The 24686-nt window shown below is 35.1% G+C and overlaps 3 protein-coding genes across 5 annotated transcripts in view; 1 reads left to right on the top strand and 2 right to left on the bottom strand.

The window, feature by feature from the left end:
• Nucleotides 1-1840, bottom strand: part of tbc1d2b (TBC1 domain family member 2B) — a 27569-nt gene extending 25729 nt beyond the window's left edge. Inside the window, exon 1 of the mRNA XM_015397284.1 lies at nucleotides 1387-1840. Coding sequence (XP_015252770.1) covers nucleotides 1387-1728 — 342 coding nt within the window. The 5' untranslated portion in view covers nucleotides 1729-1840. The remainder of the gene's footprint in view (nucleotides 1-1386) is intronic.
• LOC107099234 (SH2 domain-containing protein 7-like) lies at nucleotides 1755-11864 on the top strand. 3 transcript variants are annotated; one of them, XM_015397287.1, is made up of 9 exons: nucleotides 1755-1870; nucleotides 8393-8516; nucleotides 8593-8735; nucleotides 9067-9233; nucleotides 9899-9988; nucleotides 10306-10471; nucleotides 10555-10710; nucleotides 10938-11594; nucleotides 11687-11864. In XM_015397287.1, exons 2-9 carry the CDS (start codon nucleotides 8462-8464, stop codon nucleotides 11729-11731), a joined length of 1479 nt encoding a protein of 492 aa, XP_015252773.1. In that variant the 5' UTR covers nucleotides 1755-1870; nucleotides 8393-8461; the 3' UTR covers nucleotides 11732-11864. The 3 variants fall into 3 exon arrangements, with proteins under 3 accessions (XP_015252773.1, XP_015252771.1, XP_015252774.1); XM_015397285.1 differs by lacking the exon at nucleotides 1755-1870 and having other exon boundaries at nucleotides 8268-8516; XM_015397288.1 differs by lacking the exons at nucleotides 1755-1870; nucleotides 8393-8516 and having other exon boundaries at nucleotides 8604-8735; nucleotides 9072-9233.
• Nucleotides 11865-17353: 5489 nt separating this feature from the next.
• On the bottom strand, nucleotides 17354-24125 carry LOC107099229 (calcium and integrin-binding family member 2-like). The gene is made up of 6 exons (XM_015397281.1): nucleotides 23807-24125; nucleotides 22216-22250; nucleotides 19317-19428; nucleotides 18313-18460; nucleotides 18036-18231; nucleotides 17354-17900 (listed from the first exon to the last, which is right to left on the bottom strand). Exons 1-6 carry the CDS (start codon nucleotides 23855-23857, stop codon nucleotides 17879-17881), a joined length of 564 nt encoding a protein of 187 aa, XP_015252767.1. The 5' UTR covers nucleotides 23858-24125; the 3' UTR covers nucleotides 17354-17878.
• Between the last annotated feature and the right edge of the window lie 561 nt (nucleotides 24126-24686).

The raw sequence follows: 24686 nt of genomic DNA, 5'->3' as shown, positions 1-24686 counted from the left end.
AAGGCTAATCATGTTTAGGGTGTACTATTCCTTTAAAACAGCTTTTTATTCAAGGCTAAAATAAAGTGAGTTATGCTTCCATCAAATCTTAGAACATCCCATAGCCTCTTTATTCCACATGGAGACATGACTTGTGTATTTTTATTATTTTTAAGAAAACATTTGCATTTGCTGCCTTACTGGTGAATATTTCTTACTATTCAGTTGCAAACTTTATTTAATTTAAACTATGGCTGCAACTAATGATTATTTTGCAAATTGATTAATCTGTTGAGTATTTTTTTGATTAATTGATTAATAATCGGATAGCCAACGGTTCCATAAAGAAGTTTTTTTTAAAGAAATTAAACCAAGTGAAACTGAGGAGTTCTGGATAGAGCATAGTGACGGAAAAAAGCATTTTTGTTTAATCATAAATGTAAAAAGTTTATATATTTAACATTATTGATATTACTGCTCTGAGTCAGTCACTCAGTCAGCTAAAGACATCTCTACACTTCAGTAACAATTAAATCGATTACTAAAGTAGTTGATGATTATTGCAACAATCGATTAATCCGATTATTTCAGCCCTGATTTGAACATGACACCTTTGGGTATTAAAAAACCTTCTGATCAGTATTTTTCTCTTTTGTAAATATTGTTCCCTTAATAAAGCTGAAACAATTTCCCCAATATATGACAATTTTTTTTTTATAAAATCAGAATAAATTTGTTTTTATTTTAGATCAATAAATGCTGCTTCAGGTGCATGGGTGGTTTTAGACAACAGGGGCCAACAGGGGCCAGTAACCTTGTTAAACTAGTGATGTTCCCAGTGCTGAAAACATCTAAATAAAAGTATGTATATTTTTCCTTTGATTGTATTTTCAGCTGATTTAAAGAGGAATTTGCTGATGAAATAAGATGTTTTAAGTTTAAAACAAGAAAAAAACTTTAGTTTCTTATTTCAACTGGATAAAATGGAGTAACTTCAAGAGCAAAAATACTAATTCCTTAAGCAGATGGTCTTATTTGCTTGCTCAAATTAAAGGCAAATGCACGGATTTTTTTATTTTAGGATCAGTTTTTGACATTTAATACTAAACCTGTTTCTTATGATGATGTAGAGAGAGAGAAAGAAGCATGGTTATTTAACTAAAAACGTTATAAATCAGTGTAAACCTGATCTCTGCTGAGATTAAACATAATTCAGCGTTTTATGGCCTTTTTTTTAACTCAACTTCTCTAAAAAAAAATAGATGTCAACTGAAATATTCCTACGAATGTTTAAAAGTAAAAAGAAAAAACAAAAGTCTGTGAAAAAAGGGCGTGTCTGTAGCTTTAACAGAAACATTAAGGAAGCAACACATGGCAGAAAAAACAAACTTGTTGTGATGTTTCTACCTTTAGGTGAAACTCCTTGTCAGCTGTGCGGACCTCGAACTGGCCCTCCTCTCCCTCTATGTCGTACATGAAGCAGGCATCGCCTATATCGATGTGTCCGAGAGGCAGGGCATCTTGGGGAGTCTTGAAGTAGTACAAGTAACATTTCCTTTGGTCATACACGAACCACCGCAGTTTGTAACCCCTGAGGGGCCCCTTTCCAGAGAGTTTGTTCAAGTAGCCGCACAGCTTGGAGGCCTGCTCCTTCGCTGCCTCCACCTCCGGCACATCTAAAGACTTGAAGGACTGCAGCCGTGAAGCGGGGCACGAGCTCTCCCCGCCGCCGTCCTCCTCTTCATGCATCTTTCCTCTGAGTTTCTTCTTCTTCTTCTTCTTGCAGCCCCGCCGATGACAACTCGTGGATCCGTCCGCATGACTGCCTCCCCCCCGAACAGGGGAATGCTGGGAAGTGAAGTCCGAGCAGACAATGACGTGTCAACAACAGGTATGGGTTTCAGGGGTGTACTGTATAGGAGGCGCCACAAGGGGGTGCTGTTTAACAAGATGGGGAAAATGATGGAACAAATACGGCAATAGATTCATGCTTCCTCCCTAATATATGTGTGCTTGTTTTTTTCCTTTTTTTTGTTTGTGTTTTGTTTGTTTTTATTTTTTGCTCTACTGCTCCTCCACGTTTTTCAGGTTTATATACATCTGATGCCGATACTTTGTCTACTGTATATGATGGTTTACAATAAAAAAATAAAAAAAAGATTTATACTTCCTGCTTAGTGGAAACTACGGAAGAGGATTAGGGCCACTGTAAAACACAATATTAAAAAGTTAACTGTTAAAATGTTATGTCAGTTTAATATGGGGAAAAAAGTTAGAATTCTGACTTTAATCTCAGAATTCTGACCTTTTTTTTCTCAGAATTCTGAGAAAAAAGTCACAATTCTGAGATTAAATTCAAAATTCTGAGGGAAAACGTTTGAATTCTGACATTAAAGTCAGAATTCTGACTTTCTCATATTATACTGAAATAAAATTTAAAAATCTGTTAACTTTTTTTCAGTGACCCTAATCCTCTTCCGTAAAAGCCAGATTAGGAGATAATTCAAATAAAAGTTTTTTTTTTTTCTTTTTTACTTAAACATATCATGATTAAAATTAACAGTTTCTTCCCCCCCAACATTTTTTTTAGGCTTTTACTGTTATCCAACTCAAGCATAAACGTTGCCCCTCACGAACCAAGGCAGGAAGAATTATAATAAAATAAGAAATAGCTTTTTTGATCTCACAGTGGAGAAATTCACTTGTAACATCAGCATGAGTAAACAGGAGCTGCAAAAGAAGGAAAAGGTGCATGAAAGTAGTAAGTATACAAAGTCAAGCTAAGACAATAAAGAATAGAAATTTAAGGTGCCTTATATACAGAAAAGTGATCTTATGTACATTGTGAGATTTATTTTGCTTCAGCCACAGTTCATCACATGGTTGGATTTGATAATGCATGATCCCTTTAAGAATAACTGAAAGGAAGGCTTGACATTCGTTTTTCTCTAAATGTTTCAATGATCCCTCAACCTCTGATATACGTTCCTCCTTAAATATATATATATATATATATATATATATATATATATATATATATATATATATATATATATATAGCACATACAGAACAATTTTGTTTCTGTTGTTTTGATATGGTTCACATGTTACAAAAACATGTTCAATGCACTGCATGTCCACAGCTCTTTTACCTAAATAACTGCATCTATTATCATTTTAAGTTAAAAAAATTAGCTAGAACTCTAACAGCGGAACTTTCAACACCTTATAGATATTTTCCTTTAAGAATCGTACATCAATTACAATCAAATGAAATACTGGATGTCATACCTTTTATAATACTGATCCCTTTTTTTGAGTTTATATCAGATTAATCTTATATGATTATTATTAAAAATAAAACATGACTATGATCTAAAGTTATGCGTCATAGTCACAAATTATGAATTATGAGTTAATGTAGCTTTATAATAAATATAATGAAAAAAAAAAAAACATATAAAATAATCAACAGAGGCATCTAGTAATGTGTTCGCTCTGATCTAGGCTAACACAGATTACACTAAAAGCTGATGGTAGTCAATAAAAAGACAAGAGAGCTTTACATGGGGTTCCATTTTCTGTCAAAAACTAAAGAGATATAATATATTTAGGTGTTGGTTAATGTTGTTGCTATGTGTCTTTGCTTGATGTCTCTGGTCTTGGTGTTTTTTATCCTGTGCTTTTGTTGCATATGCGTTTTCTGCACATGTAGATCTTGCCCATTATGGGGTGTTCTTTTTCTGTCAAAGATTTTTGATATAATATTTGAAGATGTTGTTTATTTTGTTCATAAAAACTGAAATAAATTGATTTAAATTGCTTTTTTAGCCAAAGAAATAACTATACAAAAATTATTACTGGGTTTTAGTTTAGATATTGTTAAGATGATTGCCATCTAAGTACAAAGTGGATATATTTTCTGTGGGTCATCTTTCCTTCTCTCCCACACTTTCTCTGCATCTGTAGTTCCATTCACCATAGGCACAACAAAAAAAAAGTACAAGTAAGGGCAAAACAAAAAATATGCATTCATTAAAATACAAATATAACCTTAGAAATAGTTTCTGTTGTAAAGAAAACTTTAGCAGGTCTGTATCCCACCCCTCAGTTTTTGTAAAACTGTAAATATTGACGGTCAAAGCTGCTTTGGTCTGCACTTTTCTTTATATCACAGCTGTAATCTCTGCTGTGGGTGTGCAGTTAATGTATGTATTTCATACTGTGACTCATAACAAGAGAGGAGTGAGAGTTTAAGCTGCTGGAACGGCTTTAAGCCTACCCCCAAAAGGTAAAACAAACACACTGAAGTTATTCAGATGATTAATGGTTACAGACCTGTTATACCAGGGTGTATGTGGGCCCTGGTACAGTGAGTAAACAGAAGGTGACTGGTTTTAATGCTGGGAAATACACTTGTTTTTTTCCTTCATTATGAAACAGAACTTGAGTACAGTGAAAAACCCCAAAGCACCTGTGTAACTGTCCCCGACTACAGGTTCTGATAACTGTCTGCTAAGATTTATATTCTACTCATTTAGGAAATCTTAAAGAGTTCAGAAGGTTGTTAGTTTTACTTCAAGGTTTGAAAAGCAGACACTGAACACGGTTCAGTTGTTCTGACATTTTATGGGCGTCAAATTGTGACCTTTCAAAGATCCACATCCCCTCCTTTGAGAGGTGGGCTCGCATAAAACGACTGGAACCCAAATATGAGCCACAGGGGCTTTCATTTTATTTTTAGGAACTTTTTATTTTTATTTTCATCCGTTGAAGTCGTTTTTCACAAATCATGTGCACAGCGACGTTTGTTGAGTGGGATTTTTTGCAAAGATTGATGTAGCGATAAATACTGACCTCAAACCTCACATTTCCCCCCCAGGGGAGCAGGCTATGAATCACAAAGTGCTGTAAAACAGACAAGCTGAAGTGCTAAAAGTGTGATGAACTTGTAGGTTAAGTTACTGCAGCACGTGTTAGTCATATATGGAACATAAAGTACAGTTGTTATCTTGGTGCTTGTTCAACAGCTATAATTTATATGTCAAAAGAAATGTGAAAAAAATAAATCAGTGTAAATAAAATAATAAGCTATTGAAAATGGAAGAAAAAAATAAATCTGTATTTGAAAATAATTCTACTTAAAATCATTGTAGTAACAAAACAGGCTTTACTCCTAACGGTTGGTGTATAAAAAGGGTTGTTATTTAAGATGTATTGTAAAAGAACCTTCAGACCTTCATTAACATATTGTTGCAAAACACATTGATAGAACTGGTTTCTTAAATTTGAAATGTGCAGCATTAAAAACCAGAAGTGAAATAATCAAATTTATTATATTCTGACAAGAGAAAGGTGATTGCTGATTGGTGTTTCTTTACTCTTCTGTTTTTAAGGAAATTAATATGAATATCTATATTTAACAAAATTTAAAAGAATAACATTTTTCTGTATAAAAAATACAACTTATGCATTTAACTGCAAGGCCTTTGAACACACTCACTCCATTACACTCCATCGGTGGATAACAGACATGTTGACGTTCCTTTAAAGTTTAATAGATTGTTTGTAGGAATCAGTTAAATGAAAGGGGAGAATAAAATCTGGTCAAATGAGAACCAGAGGGAACCATTTCCAGAAGATGTTTGAAGGAATAATGGCACCTCACCTCACAAACACCACACCATCAGTGAGGTTTGGAAGTGATGTCATTGTGGTGTGCTTCAGCATAGTGACAGACTTCATGTAACTGGGTTTAGGATTAATGGAGAAATGCAGCAGGATCAGTTCTATTAACAGCCAGAAGATTAAATAAAAATAAATGGATGTCTAATTTTAGCTTAAGAAACGTGGGTTGTAGAGAAATAAAACAAAGCTGCAACAATTGATGACTTAATTGTAAATGAACATTTTGCATGAAAATAAAAGTATGTTAAACTGGACTACAGATAATTAGAAGTTTGAAGAGTTTATGTGGAAAACTGTCACTATCACTGCTTCTGCATTCAACTACAGTGCTTTAAGACAATTTATTTTAGATTTTTTCTTTTTTTAACTAGTTGTTAAACATGGTTATGATCATCACACAGTTTCAATATCAGGCCAGATAATATGAGAAAGAACTAATTGTAGCTTTAAAATGTATTTAGGTGATAAATATTCAATCAGGGAAAAAAGGAATTACTGCCTAAACCCAATAGCTTTTTATTTCATTGTTATTGACAACAACAGCCATCAAAAGTATTTACATTAGCTAGTAATGAGTGTTTAACATCACTGAAGCAATTCAGACCAATTTTTCTTCATAGAAATGTTTCACATTGAGAACAATGGAGGGTTATTTAATATCAGACTTTGATTAGACACTTTCTGCCACGCAGAGGTGGTTTTACTGGTGTGCCATAAGATCACTGTGGCTGTTGAATGACACAAGTGGGCTTAAGCATAAGGTCAGAGTAATGTCATTAGATTTGCCCTCAAACTAAACATCAGAACCAACAGTTGCATCAATAAGAGCAAGTGCTCCAAGTTCTAGATTATCAGCAGAGCCCTAACCCATCACATTAATACCGTTGTATTTTCATTTATTTATTTCTTTTGAGCAAAAAAGGAAATATAAAGGCAAAATGAAACCAAAGAAAAGTTCTGTTTTTGCTTCATTGATCCTCTGAATATATTTGTTTTAACAGTCTCAGGTATTGTAAAGTTGTTTTGTGAGGTAAGTAAGTGCAGCCTTTTTCCATTCTGCATCTTAGCCCTTGGAGCTTACCTCTAAGTTAAGTAAACACTGACCTTAAAAGTACAGTGAAGGATGTTCTTTTTCTGTATGGATTATTAAAATAAGTGGTCCTCCTATTTGTCAATCATTCTCTTGATATGTTTACGTAAGGCCGCACTATGTACTCGTCGCCATTTTCACTTACCAGTGGTGAGTCTGACATAGTGGAAAAATTGCAAATCTTCTTTCGGGAAGTAAGCTTGTATGAGTGATGCAAACTGCAACTTTTAAACAGAGCGTGCACGAGGAGAAATGGGCTCGTGCATACTTTCGCACATGTTTAATAGGTGTTCTCTCTCCCGGGTACAGGGTGGTGCATGTGCATTTTTTATTTTTTAAGTGGAGAGGGTGGCTCTTTTTAAAAAGCCTACAAGTACTACATGTTTTGTTGGTTTGCGGCCTTCTGGATGTGTCATTTATGTACCGTTTACATGGACGTTTGCTGTGAATTATCTTTCTAATTGGTACATTAGAGTCCCAAATAGATCTCTCACTTTATTTCACATCTCTTTTTAAATATTTTTAGATCAGAGCATTGAAATTATAATTTTTGAAACCCATATTAGCCTTTTTGCCAGTGTTATTTTCTAAACACATTTATCCAGGTAATTTCCCTTTCCCAAGGCCTCAAGAGAGTAAGGTATAAGGAAACATGGCCGGTCGGTTCTGATGGGGCGATTTCTTAATTCTAGAGGGCTGACTTAAAGCGGGCCATTATCGAAATGGAAGTAATCTTTACAAAAAAACAAAACACTGGACTATGTGGTTTTAAATTCCTTTCTTTATGGGGGAATCGTTTTGTTTACTGCACTTTATTTTCTCCACGAGAAATCCTAAAGTGTTTCAGAAATGTCATCTTATCACACATAACTTGAGCTACAAACCAATTTGATTTCTTTTAAAGCGTCAATTTCTCAGATTATTGAAAACCTACTAACCTCATGTTGATTCTTCCTTTAGAAACATATGTACCAAGGAAATTTTTATTTATTTTCCCCCCAGTGAGTAAATATTTTGGAGTTATGTCACATGTGAAATCAGGTGTCATTTTGTTCTCCATGACACAGAGTATTTCTACTTGTTGGCTCTCCCCCACTGGGACTTCCTACTGTTCCTGACAGAGCTGAACTCAAATGATTCATGACACCAGCATGAACCATGGGGGGAATGACTTATCCTATTTATGAGAACCCCAAAAGCAGACCAGGGAAATGTCTCATCTGTTCAGAAGCTTATTGAACCTTACTGAAAACTTATCAATATCTTCCCAAATATTTCCATCCTTCCACCTTTTCAATAACAAACTCTATGAATTCACTTTACACCCAAAGTATAAAAAAAAAAAATCCACTGCAGATCAACTACTGACGCAACTTCTCTCCCGTCACTACAGTAATCAGACGCTCCGTGGGTAAATTGTCTCCCTCTTGCACACCAATGCATGCGTTTGCTCACAAACCACTGTTTCTGTACACCTCACTTTCCGTTTCTCTTCAGGAAGCTCTCGCTTTGTTCAACAGCCCTCAGCTCTCTTTGTTATGCAAATGACGACTGTGCCGTTGCCTAGTACCTCTGCTTTCCAGCCCAGTGGAAAAATGTGTGTAATTGTAAATGTCATCTGTCTATATCTCTCAGTGGGGGGTCACAATCAAACCATTTTCAGTTGGAGATTAGAGAGGTTCAGAAGCTGAGAGGAGAATTTCAATGTTTGCTGCGATGACACCAGGTTCAAATCACACACTGGCATTCACAAGGACAGGTATGTGTCCCCTTTACTGGGAACTACTTTACTCTGACACCATGTGGACTTTCTGGTAATATTTATTCTTTTTCAGGATTTGAAAGGAATTGCTGTGGACTGTGCCAACATCAGAAATCCAGATCTGAAAATATTTGCTATTTTTCACATTCAAGACCAAGGGAGGAAAATCATACAAAGTCTCCTGGCTTTAGGACACGTGTGAAGTTTTGCTTCAAGGTAAGAAAAATGTTTTAATTTCCATCAGCGAGATAAAACAGGAGCAGCTGTTTGTGTTTGATTTTGGATATCTAATTCTGGATATGCTAATTAAAAAAAGTCCTATATTTAAACAGTAAGCAAATTTTGTGCTGGAAAATGCAGCAGGTTTATTTTTCCCATAGCACTATCTTTAAAAAAGAGATACAACCAGAACTCTGTACTGCCTTTAGAGTCTGAGTGACGCCTCCTGGAAAATAAGCAAATTAGACTGTTAAAATACCGACTCGCTCTTGGCTGTCAGGAATAAATGCTGCTTGTGTTCACTGGACGCTCGTGTTGTTTTGATCAGGACAGGTTGAGGATGGAGCAGAGGGAGAGGATTGGGGATCCAGCCGCTGAAGTTGCAGAGGGGAAGCTCAAGGATTTGGCCTCCAAGTGGTTCATAGACACCCAGCTGCCTCTTATTGTCAACAACGGACTCTTCCCTAACTGGTTCCTGGGCTTCATCAGCAGAAGGTAAGAGTTTACTGCAGATGTCACACTACTATGCATATTTTATGCCGACATTTTATGTAAAATTATGGTATCTTATCCTTTAAATTGTCTTTGTCTTTGCATAGATTTAAAAATGTATATATTAGTTATATACATCTAACTAAATGTATTAAAGCTACAGAAAATGTATCAAACTGTTTCTTTGAACTCGTTACTCTATGGGATGATTCAGCACAGCTATTGTCATGTGAAGGATAATAATAGCCGAGGGAAAGTTCATGTTTGGGTATATATCTTAGTTTGCTTGAAATGTTTTTATATTGTAAAAAAAAAATTGATCGTAGTTTAAGCGAAGCCACAGACATTTTATCTCTGATGGAAAGTGTCCACTTTACAGTACGCCCACGCTCACCTTCTGCCCTTTCCTCTAACAGACACCAAACTCCTACATAAAAATATGAGACAGTCAGTTACCCAACAAACAGACAGCGTCGGCTATTTCAAAAGGGCATGTTGCGAAATGGGTTTTTCCTTTAAGACACAATAAGTTGCAAAGTGGAATGTTGTACAACTGCTTTATTTTGCTAGTAAAAAAGGATTTTTTTTTTATCAAAGAAATTGGGTTGCAAATAGGCTTGATGTTTTCAGAAGGTCTGTTTTTCACGCTGTTCTTGTTTTGTCTACAGAGATGCTGAGGACATGCTCAGAGAAAAGGAGTTTGGCTGTTTCCTAATCCGACTCAGTGATAAAGCTATCGGCTATATTCTTTCTTACAAGTGAGTATTTGTTTACTAAAAGAAGCGGGTCTATTTCTTATTTTAAGCAAATTTTTTCATTAGTTCCTTATTAGTTAATACGGTTCCTTGGAATGTCTTAAAATTAAAAATAAGAAGATTCAATTAAATATAATTTTAGTTGGCATTCCCTCTAAGCTTTTAGTTTTTGGTAGACTAGACAAGCTTATCCTTATAGTAGATAATCTGACTTTAAATGTCCCAAACTATATATATATTTGATCTTTGTTAAAATAAAGTTAAAATATATATCATTGTTGCAACACTTACTAAAAACTAACCTGTTTTTTCCTTCTCAGAGGCAGAGATCGATGTCGACACTTTGTAATAAGCCAGAGTGAGTCGGGACAGTTTGCAGTCTGCGGAGACACGGAGGGACACAACACTATGTTTGATCTAATAGAACACTATAAAACAAAACCCATCGAGCCCTTTGGAGAGTACCTGACGTCTCCGTGCTTTGGGGTGAGCGCTCAATCATTTTCTGTTTTTATTTTGTGAAGAGGATGTATGATTATTGACCTAACAAATGTTTTTGTGTTTGGCAGGATCTCAGTGAGGACCTCTACGACACCATCAAGGTTGCCCCCAAAGAAAAACCAGAGGCTCCTCTTCGACCGGTGAAGAAAGTACATAAGCAACAGATTAACCCGGTTCCAGAGCATCATCCAATGCCGGTTCCAAGGAGCAACAGAACTCAAGAGGTGAGTCCAAGAAATTAATACAATTTTAAATAGATATATTCAATAAATTAAAATATGCGCTCCATATGAATTCATGTCTGTGCAGTTAAAGATGAAACTCTACTAATTCTTTTTGTATATCATCTGTTCTCTAGAGTTAAATTGATTCTATTCTGTTTTAAATATTTCATATGTGTGATTCCTCATGGCCAACATTAAAAACGCCTGTCTTGTTTTCCCATAAATAGGAAGGACCACCTTTGCCACGAAGGACCAGACCTGTTGAGAGCAACTCAGTCAGTGACAATGATGGGGTTCTGTATGCTCAGCTTAGGAAGCAAACACCCAGGGACGCACCTAGAGCCCGCCAACCCACCAAGGACAGGTCTCCAGGCAAAGCCGGGAGGCTGACTTCCAAGGAAAACAACAATGGGAGGAGTAGTCCTCCATCAGACCCTGAATCTGTCTACTCTGAGCTCAGTATGCTCGATAGCAAGAGCAAGTCACTGCCTCTACTAGACAACAGCTCTGACAGCGAGCTGTGCTACAGACTGAGCGTTCCTCCTGACACACCACCAAGACTTTCCCCTAGGCCAGTCAGGCCGGCCTCCAGCAGCATCTCTCAGTCTAATAGCAGTCACAGCTTGGACGACCAGAGCGATCATTCCATCTATCACCTGGCTGGCGGCCATAGCCCAACGCCCTCCGAAAATGCATCATCCACAGAGCACCTCAGTGACTCCCTGTACGCTGAAGTGTCAATCGAAGGCCCTGTCATCGATAACGACGGCACATATGAGATCCTCCCCGACCACAAGGAGCCTGCTAAGCCCAAAGCCAGCAGCAACACTTATGACCCTGAGGAGACAAAACGCAAATCTAACACTGGATCCTGGGGGATAAAGGTCAGTGACTAACTTTTATTTTGGTACTACTAACACATTTTTTTTATTTCATTTTTCATGTAATAATATGTTATATGTTAATTTTTTTGCAGAATGACAAATGGAAATGGCTCTTCCCTGAGATGAAGAAGAAATAAGAAACCACCTAAGAAAAGAAAATGTTTACCTAATTTCTTTTGTTTAACACTACTTTGCTACATGTGTTTTTTTTTTCACTTTCAATGTACATATTTATTTAAAATGGAACCCTCGTCCATCTAACTAAATGTATTAAAGCTACAAAAAAATGAATCAAACTGTTTCTCTGAACTCATTACCCTATGAGATGATTCAGCACAGCTATTGTCATGTGAAGAATAATAATAGCCGAGGGGAAGTTCATGTTTGGGCATAAAACTGTGGAGGAACAACAAAATCATCTTACAATGGAAATGTTTTTTAATCTGCGTAAAAAGAAAGAGAAATCAGATATTTTTCAGGGGAGAACGAATTGGTCCCCCTTCAGTCCAGATTCATGTGTCACTTTTAGTCATTTGAAGTAAGGAAATAATTAGTCAGGGTTAATGATAGAGAACTACGTCTTCCTAATAAGGTAACGCAAATACAAAACGTGGCTCTGATGGGGAACAGCAAAAACATTTCTATGTGCGGATATATTAAAATGCAAATAACTGCTAAATCAGTCACAAAGGAGAAATACTTCTCTGTTTATCAAAACTCCTGCTGTTTGTGGCTTTCTCTTCCCATTGGCAATACAACCCTGTACTCTCCATAACTCACCAGTGGAGCTTTCAAAACATGAGTTCATGCAAGCGCATTCGAACGCACTGCAGGGTAAAATTCGATAAAAGGCTTGCAGCTGACATTTAAGGACGTTTTTGCTGCCACCGGCGCTGTGTGTGTGTTTTTCACAGGAAACTTATTTGCATAAAGTTTTAAAAAAGGCCTCATTCAGCAGAAATTAGGAAATAAGCTGAAGGTGCCAAAGTTTCTTTTATTATCGGAATATTTTTTATTCTCCTAACTGCAAATTTGGTAAGATCATATAATCTACAATAAAGCAGATAATCCCGGCCCATGCATCAGAGTGGATATGGTTGCATCGTTGCATTTAGAAAATAAGTTTTAAGAAATTAGAATGAAAGGTGTTTCCCCTTTAAGTCTTATAAGGTGAATCAGAAAAACTGCTTAAATGTCAGTCATCCAGTTTTTGTGACCTTTCTGCTACCTGCTATTTTAAAAGCTAAGATCTGCACGCTAAACTATCACTGTAAAACATTAACTTAAGGTAAAGGATGTAATTATTACACCACAATGTTTTGGTTGTGCAAAAGTGGAAAACAAGCTTCTAAATGTGTAAAGATGCAATGGATATTTATTGCATAAGTTCTTCATTGAGCAATACTGGAATCTATGATGAAATGCATTCAATCTACTGCAGATACGCATTTAAAACAAAGAAAAGATTAAAACATATTCAAGAGCCCTCAGAATTTAATACTGCATGTTTACATTTAATTTCACTCTCTTTATATCCCTCTATTGTGGTTCCAGGTTTATGTTTATGGTTGTGGTTCTACAGAGAGGTGAACCTCCGCACTAATCCAAGGTCTTTTGCAGCATCTAAAAATTTTAATCTTAAAGTTTCACTGTAAGTCAGAAAGTTCAGTATTTTTTTTTTTTCATAAAAATCTTATGTGTGAAGGGTATAGCTAACAGTTGCCCTGTCTTCAGATTTCCCCAGCCTCATTTTGCACTGGGATTTTAAGAAGGCACCAGAGTTAAGGAGCTGAATACAAACCTTTTTGAAATTAACTGCTAAAATGTAACAAGCCATAAATAAATTGCTTTCCATTTTAATATTGTGTTTTTTTTTATTTTTGATTGTCAAAACTAAAATTAAATAATAAAAAATCTAATCTGTGAGTATTGCATGACAAAATATAAAAAAGGCTCAAGGGGTGTTACAGTAGTTCATGGAATTTTTTTAGCAATAGCTTTTTAAAATGGCACCAGTTAGACACTCATAGATAATATTCAATCAAATCAAAAATCCTTTTGGATTTAGTGTCAGAAATATTTTACACCTCCAGTAGCATCTTTTAAATGATCAAATCGTTCCACTAAGACTAGTTATTAGTGGAATCCCACAATCTACATCAAATATAACCTTTGAATTTGTGTGATATTTTGTTTTTCAAAAGCAGTTGTGCGCCTGGACTTCCTCACTGTTGCCCAGATTATTTCATATGATCATTATAAAAGCCATTTGAGACACGTACGGGAGTGATATTTAGTGCCTGGTAAAAAGATTGAATAATTTTTAAGGCAATCAAACAAATTACTGTCTTTCTTTAAAATTAAATTTCTATGCATGTTCTAAGGCTTCAAAGACTTGGACATGTCTTGTTATAAATATCGCATGGATATTAATCTAGAAACAAAGTGAGCTCACTGCACGGAGTCAATGCAGAAAGCTGTACTCCGTGCATATAATCATGGCAAACATTATTAGACCACCTTTTTTTTTATTCTGTCATGTTCATTGTTTCCATTGGGTAATAAATTCCATGCAAATGATGCAAATCTGTACCCTACACTTCAGAAACCAGCACTGAGTAACTTGGCGTTATCAAATCATTCTATGCATTTCCTTTTGATTTCTGATTAGATTGCCTATGTGTGAATAGTTAAAACATTTGCTTAAGAACTGGAGAGCGCACCTGGAGTAGTGAACCCAGGGACCCCACACTCCGAAATAAAGCACTGTTACTCGCCTAAGGCCCGCCTGGTTGAGTGGAATAGACAAGATGAACCAGCAAGCAGATGGATGCTCCTCTTATTTGATGCAGTGGTGATGCAAGCAGGGCGACATTTTGTGGTGTTATCATTGCACATTGTTTGCATGAGAAGGGCAAAATGTCAAGCAACCACCAGCAAGCAAACAAAGGGGGATATTTACCTTGTTTGGGTTCGTTGTGAATTCACACTTCAGCTTTGGAGCTGCAGTAATCATTAGCACAAAAATAGATGGAATGGATTCTAAGACCAAACTCCTATAAAAATGACGTCAAAGATCCATCTCACATATTTCAAAACTTTAGGACTGAAAAAAATATATATTCTGTGGTTTGAAAACATAAAGTAAAACCTTTTTGATGGTGTACATTGGCATAAAACTCAGACAACATTTTAGGAAAAGAATATCACATCTGCACTCAAATGTGATAGCGGCGGTGTTTTGGTCGGGAGCTAATAGCAGTACTTTTGGAAATGGATGACTACAAGCATAACTGACTGAATTCTGAATTTTGCCTTCTGTAAGAAATTTTTGAAGATGAATGTCCAGATAAAACTGTGCGAACTTTTAAAAAAAATAGTCTTAATCTGCAAGACGGGAATCTAAAAAACACATCAGTAAGCCAGCTCTTAATGACCCAAAAACATAGAATATAGAAAAGTGTCGGTTTCAGAGGGAGCTTTTCAAAGACTTTGGTATGACCCTAAATGTTTCCAAGCTTGAAAATCCTCCAATGTAGCAGTATTGTATAGTCTTGAATAAGCTAAAATTCCTCTACAAATATAAAAAAAAGAGCTTCCAGTCATAATATAAGAAAAAAATTACTTTATTGTCAAGTACAAAGCAACGAAATTCACTCTCTGAATTTAACCCATCCCCTGGGGCAGCAGTGGGCTGCCATTGTGTGGCACCTCAGGAGCAGTGTGGGGTTAAGGGTCTTGCTCAGGCATCCAGAGTGAGGCAGTGGGGATCGAACTGGGTACTTGCAACCTTGTTAGAACACAAGTGCACTGCTCTAACCACTAGTCCAACACTCCCATATAAACTTGATTACTGTTGTTGCAGCCAAGGGGGGCACAACAAATCATTACGTTTAGAAGTTTCAGATATATGTTGTTGTTTTTGCTCTGTTAAAAAAGGAAATCATGATTGAAAACTGCCTGTTATCTTTGCTTAATATAAAAATGTTTAATCATTGGAAATATTTAAGTGAGAAAAAAAAAACTATTTGGAAAAATTTATTCTCACAGCTTATTACAACATTCTGCATGCAATGGTCTATTTAAATACTGATTTCCTTGCGCTTTGATCGCCATGTGTGGGTGGGTATAGAGGAAACGATTATATCACCTGCTTAAAGTTGCAGCTGTGGGTAATTATTTGAAATACGTTCTGCATTATCGAACATTATGTATCCTTGCTTTTAAGGATCTTCTTTTTTATTTTAAAATTGTAATAGAAAAATGTGGTCACAGAAAGAAAAGAAACAAACAAATTTAAATTTAATTAGACATAACACCAAATATGCGTGCATTCAAAGAAAGACAAATATCTGAGTTTTTAAGACTTTCTTTATATCCCAAAACCTGATAAAAATTAATCTCTCATGTTATCTGTTAAAAAAAGAGGATAAAACCCACGAAAACTAGTTTCCATGGCTTTGAAACTGACTTAAAAGCGAACTACTGTAGAAGCTCATTTAGAATAACAACAGGTAGCACATATTGTTTTCTTTCATTTTAAACTGTCCATACTTTTATTATATATAGTACTTTTTACACATATATGAAGGCTTCAAACATTTATGACATGTAAAAATTCAGATTAGAGCACAGTTATATACTTTTGTATTCTTTAATAGTGAAAATCAAATCTTTTTATACCAGTTTTATGACTTTATATTTTAAAATGTAAAATAAACCATGCATAACTTTTACATTTTTGTTGAGTAGAAAGTAGAAAAGCACAGGTAAATTCCAATGATTGACAGTATTAAAAACAAAACTATTTTGGTGATTAATTACTAATCTTGTGAATCATAGCCCCAAGCTCTTTCACATGTCTTTATACATTTTTTAACAAATTTTTAATTTCATTCAAATGTTAACTAATACATTTGAGTTTTTTGGACAGGTAGAGCTCGATGTCATCTGAGTAGAATCAAAATTTAATATCATGCCGGCAGAAATTTTTAAAAAGAAGAGGTTTAAGACCACAACCTTGGGGTACACTGAAAGACAGAGAGATGGAAGTTAATTACGTTAAACCATCTGAGCCATATAGATAGGATGTGAAGCAGTGGGCGTTGTATGCTTATCCAAATCTTTAGAATGTTTTTTTATGAAAAATTTCATGTGATAAGAGGAACTGATCATCGATTGAACGCCATCTTTCTCTTCAATCTATCTTTTGTAAACCACTTTTAGATCAGATTTTGTTATATGCCTCATACTACAGTATCTGCCTAAAATGTTAAATGAATAAGAATCAGAATCAAGTTTATTGCCAAGTAGGTTTGCACTTACAAGCAATTTGACTTGGTGTTGATGCTGCAGACAAAATAGATATTCAGAGAAATAGAAGCACAACACAGAGCTAAGCCAGACTCACAATAGACATTTGTTCAAATTCTTTACACATTCCTCCTTTGTTTTATTTTATATATTTATTTTTTCTGTACAGCCCTTTGGTGAGCTGTGATTGTTTTTAAGTGCTTAACAAATAAAATAGGATAGGATTGGATGTCTGTCTGCTTTATAGCTAATATTTCTGTTTTGAAAATATTTTCTAAATGTTAATTAATATGTAAAATTATTTTTTACAGAAGCTCATTTTGATTTTCTTAATAAATTTTAAGTCATAACCATGAAAATTAACAAAAAATAATGAAATATATATCATGGTGGTTGCAACATGCATACAGTCATATTCAATAAATATTATGTTACTGAAAAGTAAAAACATTTCACATATTCTGTTAACTAAGTAAAATACATAATTAAATACAATCTTACTTTTGCGCTCTTCTTTATGTTGCATAATATACTAATTACAACTAACAGAAACATGTGATAAGAAAACTCCATTAGACCAATAAAAAACATTTCTAACTTATAATTGTTGACTTCATGAGAAATATCTGTAATACTCGTGAAAGGTTATGATTTCCAAAAAGTACTTTCATCTGAAAAAAAAGCTTTATTCAATAATTTTTCATATATATTCATATTTATTTTATATTCCGGTACAAAATATAACTTTTGGATGTGCCTGTATCCTTTAACATAATTTAAACAAGTTTAGGACCTCAAATTATTTTGTGATCTTCCTTTTTATCTTCCTCTAAAATTGTTTTCTGTAGGTAAAGACCACATTGAATAGGGATGAATTTCTATTCAGATGGAGCCCAGTTTGGTCCTGTGGCAGGTCCATGCTCCAGTTCCCAAGTCCAGCGGTTGACATCAAAACTGTTAAACCATCTATCTCAGATACGGATATGAAAGGTGCTGGAAGGAAAAAAAAACATAAAAAAAAACACAGCATTAAGCTAGTGATAATTTCAACCAAATTATATGGAGGGTACAATAAAGCAACTCTAAAATATCTAAATTTGAAATTAAAATATTTATATTTAGATGTACCTTAAAAAATCTGGTGCCCTGGATATCATATTTTCAAAGTCAGCATAGGAGAGTTTGTTGTCTCCATCCAGATCTGCTTCCTCGATGGTTTTCTCGCACACCAACTCAACCTCCTCAGGAGTCAACTCCTCCTTAGTCAGCCTATTTAGAGTCTTCTCAAGGTCCTCCTTGCACAGGTAGTTATCCACATTGAAATCTAACATAAAAAATACATCTCAGTAAAAAGACACCATGAAATGTTATGAAACGTTTTTACATTTTGTTTTTTACCAGTTACCATATATCTTAAAGGCATATATGGCTTTAAGTTCTCTTGGAGCCATTTCACTGAGGACCGAGAACATATCCACAAATTCGTTGAAACTCAGGTTCCCCATCCCATCCTCAGAGAAGGACTCAACAATCCGATTGCGAAATGGATTTTCCTACACATCAGAAAAAACATTTGATATCATGCAAATAATGATGCAAAAAATATTTTTATTCATATGAGCAGAAGTTAGTTAATGAATATTTTGACAGAACGAAAGATTGATTAAAATATATATATATATATATATATATATATATATATATATATATGTCAGCAATGGGTGGCAAGGTTGCTTAAGGACCCAGATGCAGAGCCGAGTGAGGCAGAGATTAGTTCTGACAGGTTTAATTGAAGAACAAAGGAAACAGAGGTACAAATCCAGAAATCTAACTAAAATGTTTAACAAACCAAAAACAATGGAGACATCAGGGGGGAAAAACAAGCCTGAGGAGCCACGGGGAGATGAGCTGAGTAGACGAGTATAGCATAGAGAAGGAACCTGCACTGAGTGACTGCAGAGGTGGAGTATTTAAGGAGAACAGAACAAAGGATGGACTAATGAGCTGAATAAGGAGCAGGTGTGGGTGGAACTGGCAAGAGGGAATCCAAGGGGAAAGAAAACAAGCACAAGGGGGCAACAGAGAGTAACTAAAGAATGCTTGAATATCATGGAAAATAAAAACAAAACAACTGATAACAGAAAACTTAAAACTCAGAGTCACAACAAATTGGAAGAACCATAACAATATACATCTTTAAAAAGTTTTAAGTCTAGATATGCAACTTTATCTAGTGGAATTATTGGACTAATCAAAAAAGCCTGGTCAGAAAACAGTGTTTAATGAAGCAGGTAATTATTTTCCTATTGGCAGAACAACCTTGCAACCTGCTGCTTCTTTTTTTAACAAACTTAAACTCAAAAGTAAAGTAAGCTAAAGCCATAAAGTAACCAAACAGCTTCTTCTTACCTTTAACTCTGGCATGTCCACTATCAATGCTAAAGGCAGTTTACAGTCAGGTTCGTTGGTGTAATCCATTGGTACAAGATGTGGAGCCAATTCATGGTATCTGCTGTGTAGCCTGGGGCAGAATAAAGCAAAACAAATTTTAGGAACTATGATATTGTATGTGCATTATAGTATATACCGTATATCAGCCCCCCTGATTCAGCTACAACAGCTTCAACACTTCTGGGAATTCTGTTTCCCAGTTTTAGGAATAATGTGTGTATCGGTTATTTTGACTACTTTTAGAATCATATATTTGGGAAGAACGGCTGACACACAGTTTATACTCTAACTCATTTCTGTTGGGTTTTGTTCAAACTTCAAAGTAGATCAGTCAACTTTCTCCACACTAGTCTTCCCCGCCTCTGTCTGGATAGGTCCTGAGGCATCTCTCCCCTGTTTCTAAAGAGTTGAGAGCAGGAAATTGATCAAAATGTCTCAATATGTCCCTTCAGTTTGTTTAAGGGGAGTAAAATACCTGCTGAAGACATAATTCTCCTTGTAATTACTAAATTCATGCCCGTCCATTGCTTTAGCAGACAAAAAAGTATCTGTTAGCTCTCGGGTGTACACATCTCTACTGCCAGTGGAGGAGGAATTAAAGCACTGCATCTGACATATTGCATCACACGTGGTGACAAAGCTCTTCACCCACTGTCTTTGGGCAAATCTAAAGGCCACAAGAGGTTTTAGTGGTAAGCTGTTGCTGCAAACACAGCAGAACGATGAAAATCATCAGCCTCAGTATCTGCTGAGCCACTATAAAATTCTATATGGCATTTAATATTTTAATTGATTTGCTGTCATTTCTTAACTCTTTCACTTTGCATTAAAACGATTGCCTTCGACAATGGAACATTTAATAATAGGAACATTTCAGACTAATTTCAACTTGATTTATTGCACAGTTTGCATCCTGTCAATGTACAAACATTTACCACCCTGAGCTCTGAGAGCAACTAGTTCTTTAACAAATGCTTATTGAAGCAGTTTGGATTTCCGCAGGCCTGGTCTTTAGCCATAGATCGCCTGAGTTAATCGATTTGGATCATTACGTGAAACCCTTTGAACTGTGTAAAAAAATATGTTTACCTAATTTAAGTCAGAATGTCATAAAAATAAACAACTAAACCAAAATCAGGCTGTGAATTTCTGGGAATGTATGCCACACCTTTTACCCATTGCAGATGGAATTTTATTTATAAGGGAGAGTAGGCTATGCAAATCCTGTTTGTGTTATCGCTGTGCTATAAAAAGATTCTGCAGAAACCTGTTTAGTATCATTTAGATTAATTATTCTCTGTGTGGAGTTTAAGCCAATATGTGTAAAGCCTTTTTTAACTAAAGCCTTTGTTTTATCCAATTTATCATTTCCTCTTAAGATAAAAGGTGGCCCCTTGAATGTGACTAAGAACCTTTTTATTAAAAGTCATAAAACTGTGAGAGCCTTTCTTTTGCATATTACCACAATGTTCACCAAAACCCACCTCCTTTTTCTTCATTTATTTCTTTAAGATTTAGAAGTAATAAAAACATTTAAGCATGAGAATCATTGTATTCATGAAAAAAGAAATGCAGGCTGCTTTTGCGTGTCAGTCTGTTGGTGAGTGACACAAAGAGAGAGGTGATGTTTATTCACTGATTACACAAGTTGGTGAAAGGAGGAAGACCTTAGACCACTGTAAGTGACGCTTTGCATCACACTTGGTGACAAAGCTCTCTAAACACAGATCAATGATTTTTTTTTTTTTTTTAAGATTTATCTTTTAGATGCAATGAAAAACATATAAACACTCAGGTACCATCTCCTTGGACAACAACCTCTAAACTTTCATTGTGTCATTTTTCACTGCATTTTTCAGTAGTTTTTTATTTCTGTCCTGACTGCATCTCGCCTTGTGATGATAATCTCCCTTACATGTAATCATTTAAGAAACACTATTTAAAGCAGCCAACAAGGCATGGCCAGCGCTGAAGCTTTATATGGTAACAACCCTTTGCATGAGTTTTATGAGCTGAATTTAAACTGTAATTGAATTGAAATTAAAAAAACTGAAACTGAATTTAAACTGAAACAGAGATAAAAGATAATCTGGCTTGGGTTTATTTTGGGTCAAAGGAGGAGGAGTTTTAGGAACAGATCTTTCTTCAAAACAGAACAGATCTTTCTTCAAAAGTGGCAACAGACTACTATATCTAACACAGCAAACTATTTTATTTGGTTTGTCAGAGAAAAAAAATCAAATTTATTGGTTGAAAATAGTAAGAAAAGAAGACACAACATTTAAGCTATTGCCTTTCTTGTGGTCTACTTTAGTGATCTGTTTTAAAGTAGATCAGTAGTGGCTAAACCAATTCTAGGCTACTAAGGAAATTTCCTTTTGGTTATCCAAAGGTATTTCTGTCCCATTAAGGATGAATAGTCATTAATGTTGAATTCTGGGTTTCAAGGTCTCTAACACTTGGGATGTGTCCTATAAAACATCAAAGATAGGAGCCTGAGAGGTATCCTGATTTAGAGGCTGAACTACCAAACAAAGTATTTTCCATCTTATTCCAGCCTTTAAGCCCATATACCATAGGAATCAGTGAGCAGCTGGAGCAGAAATCAATAAATAACTTCTACTTACAGTGACAAGCAATAAACCTTTGGAAAAAATTGTTTATTAAATACTCCTATTTAGCAGGAAATGGTTTGCGTATGTTGAATATTTATGTAAACTTTAATATTTAACATGCAAGATTTAAAAAAAAGGTATTTTATAGTCAAAACAGGTGGTTGAATATTGAGTCTAATGACTTTCAGTAAAAGTACAAGTAATCAAAAGCAACAGATGCAACAAATATAAAAACATCTTACCGCAAAATTTCCTTGCGAGTGAAAAACGTGCAGTCCTGCAATAAAAGAAAACAGCAAATAAAAGCGATATATAATATATATATAAATATATATATATATATACCTGACATAAAATTAGAACCACTAACCAGTGAAATTAATAAAAGGAATCATAACTTATCATGTTATACTTATCTTAGTATAACTTACACTTTTTACAGCAGGTGAACATTGTGTCCGATAGTGGAGCTCTAGTGTTGCTTGCATGCAAAGCTCAGTATCAACAGAGCTTCAATAAAGGAACAGTGATAAACCAGCAACATGTTCATTGTTGCTGATTTGGACAGAGGAGGCGCACAGCTTGGTCATAACATTATGTCTTATTAGTGTAACAAGACTGAAGAAGTTTTGAATATAAAGTTTTCAATGTATCACGCTTCATTGGATGCTCAGGGACTCATCTGTTATACCTTAATAAATAGTTTCAAGGCTCCTTTAGCTTACTACAGAAAGCTACTCCAGGTGTTTGGTTTCTCTCAAGTAATGATAGCTGTGAGAGTTCATGCAGGAACATGATCCACTTGTCTAACACGCATGTGTTGGCACATAATATCTAACAGCCTGACAGGAGGTACCATGGCTTACATTCGCCTTTTATAATCAGCTGTCTATCCTGTGCTTGGTTGTGTGAGAAACATCGCCTGAACAGCTGCTGAAATCTTGTAACAAGATGTACTGTTGCTGTCTGGGATATACCGTAATAATGACTCTGTCCAACACCAGATGCTTTAGCTTTGTGATAAGATGTTTAGATAAATACCACTTATGCTCAGAAATACCTCTGAAGATGAAAAATACCAACAAATTGAAAGTGTGGTTTTCTAAGAGGAGCTTTTCAGGACCACGGTTGTAACCAGAGAGGTTCTAGAAAACTTAACTCAGACCTGAGAGTAGAGTTTCACAGCATATCACTGGCTTGGCATCAATTATTAATCCCACAGAAAATCACAAGGTGAACAGTTGCACTTGGAACTGTTTTTATTTATTTATTTATTTTTTATTAATACTTGCATTATTGGTTAATTGGGTTCAGAAAACAGAGAATTTAAGAGGCTTGTTCTGTTCTTCAATTCAAAGAAAATCAGTTAACTTTGCAAGGGAAGTTATATCAGGATAAATATAAATTTATATATCAACATCCTTTACAAGGCTTTTAATATCACAAATACACGAAGACAAATTATATCATTTAATTTATACATGCATATATAATTCCTAAGAAGGATAAAACCAGTGAAGATGATGAGCTCTAAAGATAGAGTTGTAAAGTTCCCTTTTGTAAAGCTATTTCTGTCATCTTTTGAGTATTTCTTTTTTTTTTTTTTTTTTTTTTTTAGAAATGCAGCGTTTAACCGTAAATTAAAAGCAAACATTTCATCTAATTACCACAAATCAGTGAACACAGATTGAGCTTGCTAAATTGCATTATTCAAATATAACACAAAATGCACCAAAACTGAAAACCAAAAGCAAATTACTAGAGCAACTTATTTTCTTACTTTCCTCTTACCATCCTCCACTATAATATAAACAAAGCAGACATGAATCTTACCTGATAGGCATCAAGTTGCTCATCGGTAAAGATTGTTTGCTTATTACCCATCTTTATCAAGTAATTTGTTGCTTGTACACTTTCAAAGCAAAGAACGTCCACCGCCTTTTCTCAAAGAAAGGCATTTATGGGGTTGGCGGAGTCAAAGTCTCTGCACAACTTGAGTTGAGTTTTGTTGCAAGGACTTAAGAAAGATTGTTGCTGATGTCCATTCAGGATATGCCTGCCATGAGAATAAATACTTGATGGAGAAAAAATGTCTAAAAGAAAGAAAAAAGATGAATGGATGTCCTGTCTCAGTCGAGCCAGAGCAGTGGACTTCATCTATGATCCTTGATGACAGCAAGGTGATCTGCATGTCCTTAAAAAGCTAGGCGGCCATTCCGTCAGAGAGGAAACAACCAATCAGAAAACCTACAGCCAGATTAATAAATAAACAGCTACTAGAACCTGCTGGTAATACAGTTGATATGACAGGTAAGAAGAGGCTCCTAGGTAATAACCGCTAATGTTAAATAGTATAGAAATAAGGAGATTGTTATGTATTGGATAGATCATCAATAGATAATCCATGTCATTATTTAGCCTAAAAAATCATCTAAAATATTTAAAGAGGATGCTTTTATTAATGAGCTCTAAATCTCTTGCAGTCATTTCAATTCAGAGCAAATGTTTGACACTATTTAAATTTCATACCTTGATAGGTAAAAATCCATTAGAATTAGAATTGTATCAAAAATTGAGTAAAGTAAAAAAAAAAAAAAAAATGCATAATTCATCTTAATATGAGATACTTAGTTCAACCTAATTGACCCAACTTCTGCTTGGCTGTTTCTTCCTTATTGTCTTATTATAAAAAAAAAATATTTTAAGGGTAAAA

This window comes from Cyprinodon variegatus, unplaced genomic scaffold, assembly GCF_000732505.1.
Source record: "Cyprinodon variegatus isolate N-32 unplaced genomic scaffold, C_variegatus-1.0 Scaffold849, whole genome shotgun sequence".
NCBI lineage: Eukaryota > Metazoa > Chordata > Actinopteri > Cyprinodontiformes > Cyprinodontidae > Cyprinodon > Cyprinodon variegatus.
Note: the sequence above shows the minus strand (reverse complement) of the source record. Positions and strands in the feature narration are given on the sequence as shown.

Coding starts and splice junctions, on each gene's coding strand:
- LOC107099234 (XM_015397287.1), top strand. CDS start 8,462: ATGTTTGCTGCGATGACACCAGGTTCAAATCACACACTGGCATTCACA. Junction 8,517..8,592: donor ACTGGCATTCACAAGGACAG/GTATGTGTCCCC, acceptor ATTCTTTTTCAG/GATTTGAAAGGAATTGCTGT. Junction 8,736..9,066: donor GTGTGAAGTTTTGCTTCAAG/GTAAGAAAAATG, acceptor TGTTTTGATCAG/GACAGGTTGAGGATGGAGCA.
- LOC107099229 (XM_015397281.1), bottom strand. CDS start 23,857: ATGGGTAATAAGCAAACAATCTTTACCGATGAGCAACTTGATGCCTAT. Junction 22,251..23,806: donor AGCAACTTGATGCCTATCAG/GTAAGATTCATG, acceptor CTTTTATTGCAG/GACTGCACGTTTTTCACTCG. Junction 18,232..18,312: donor ATATGCCTTTAAGATATATG/GTAACTGGTAAA, acceptor TTTTTATGTTAG/ATTTCAATGTGGATAACTAC.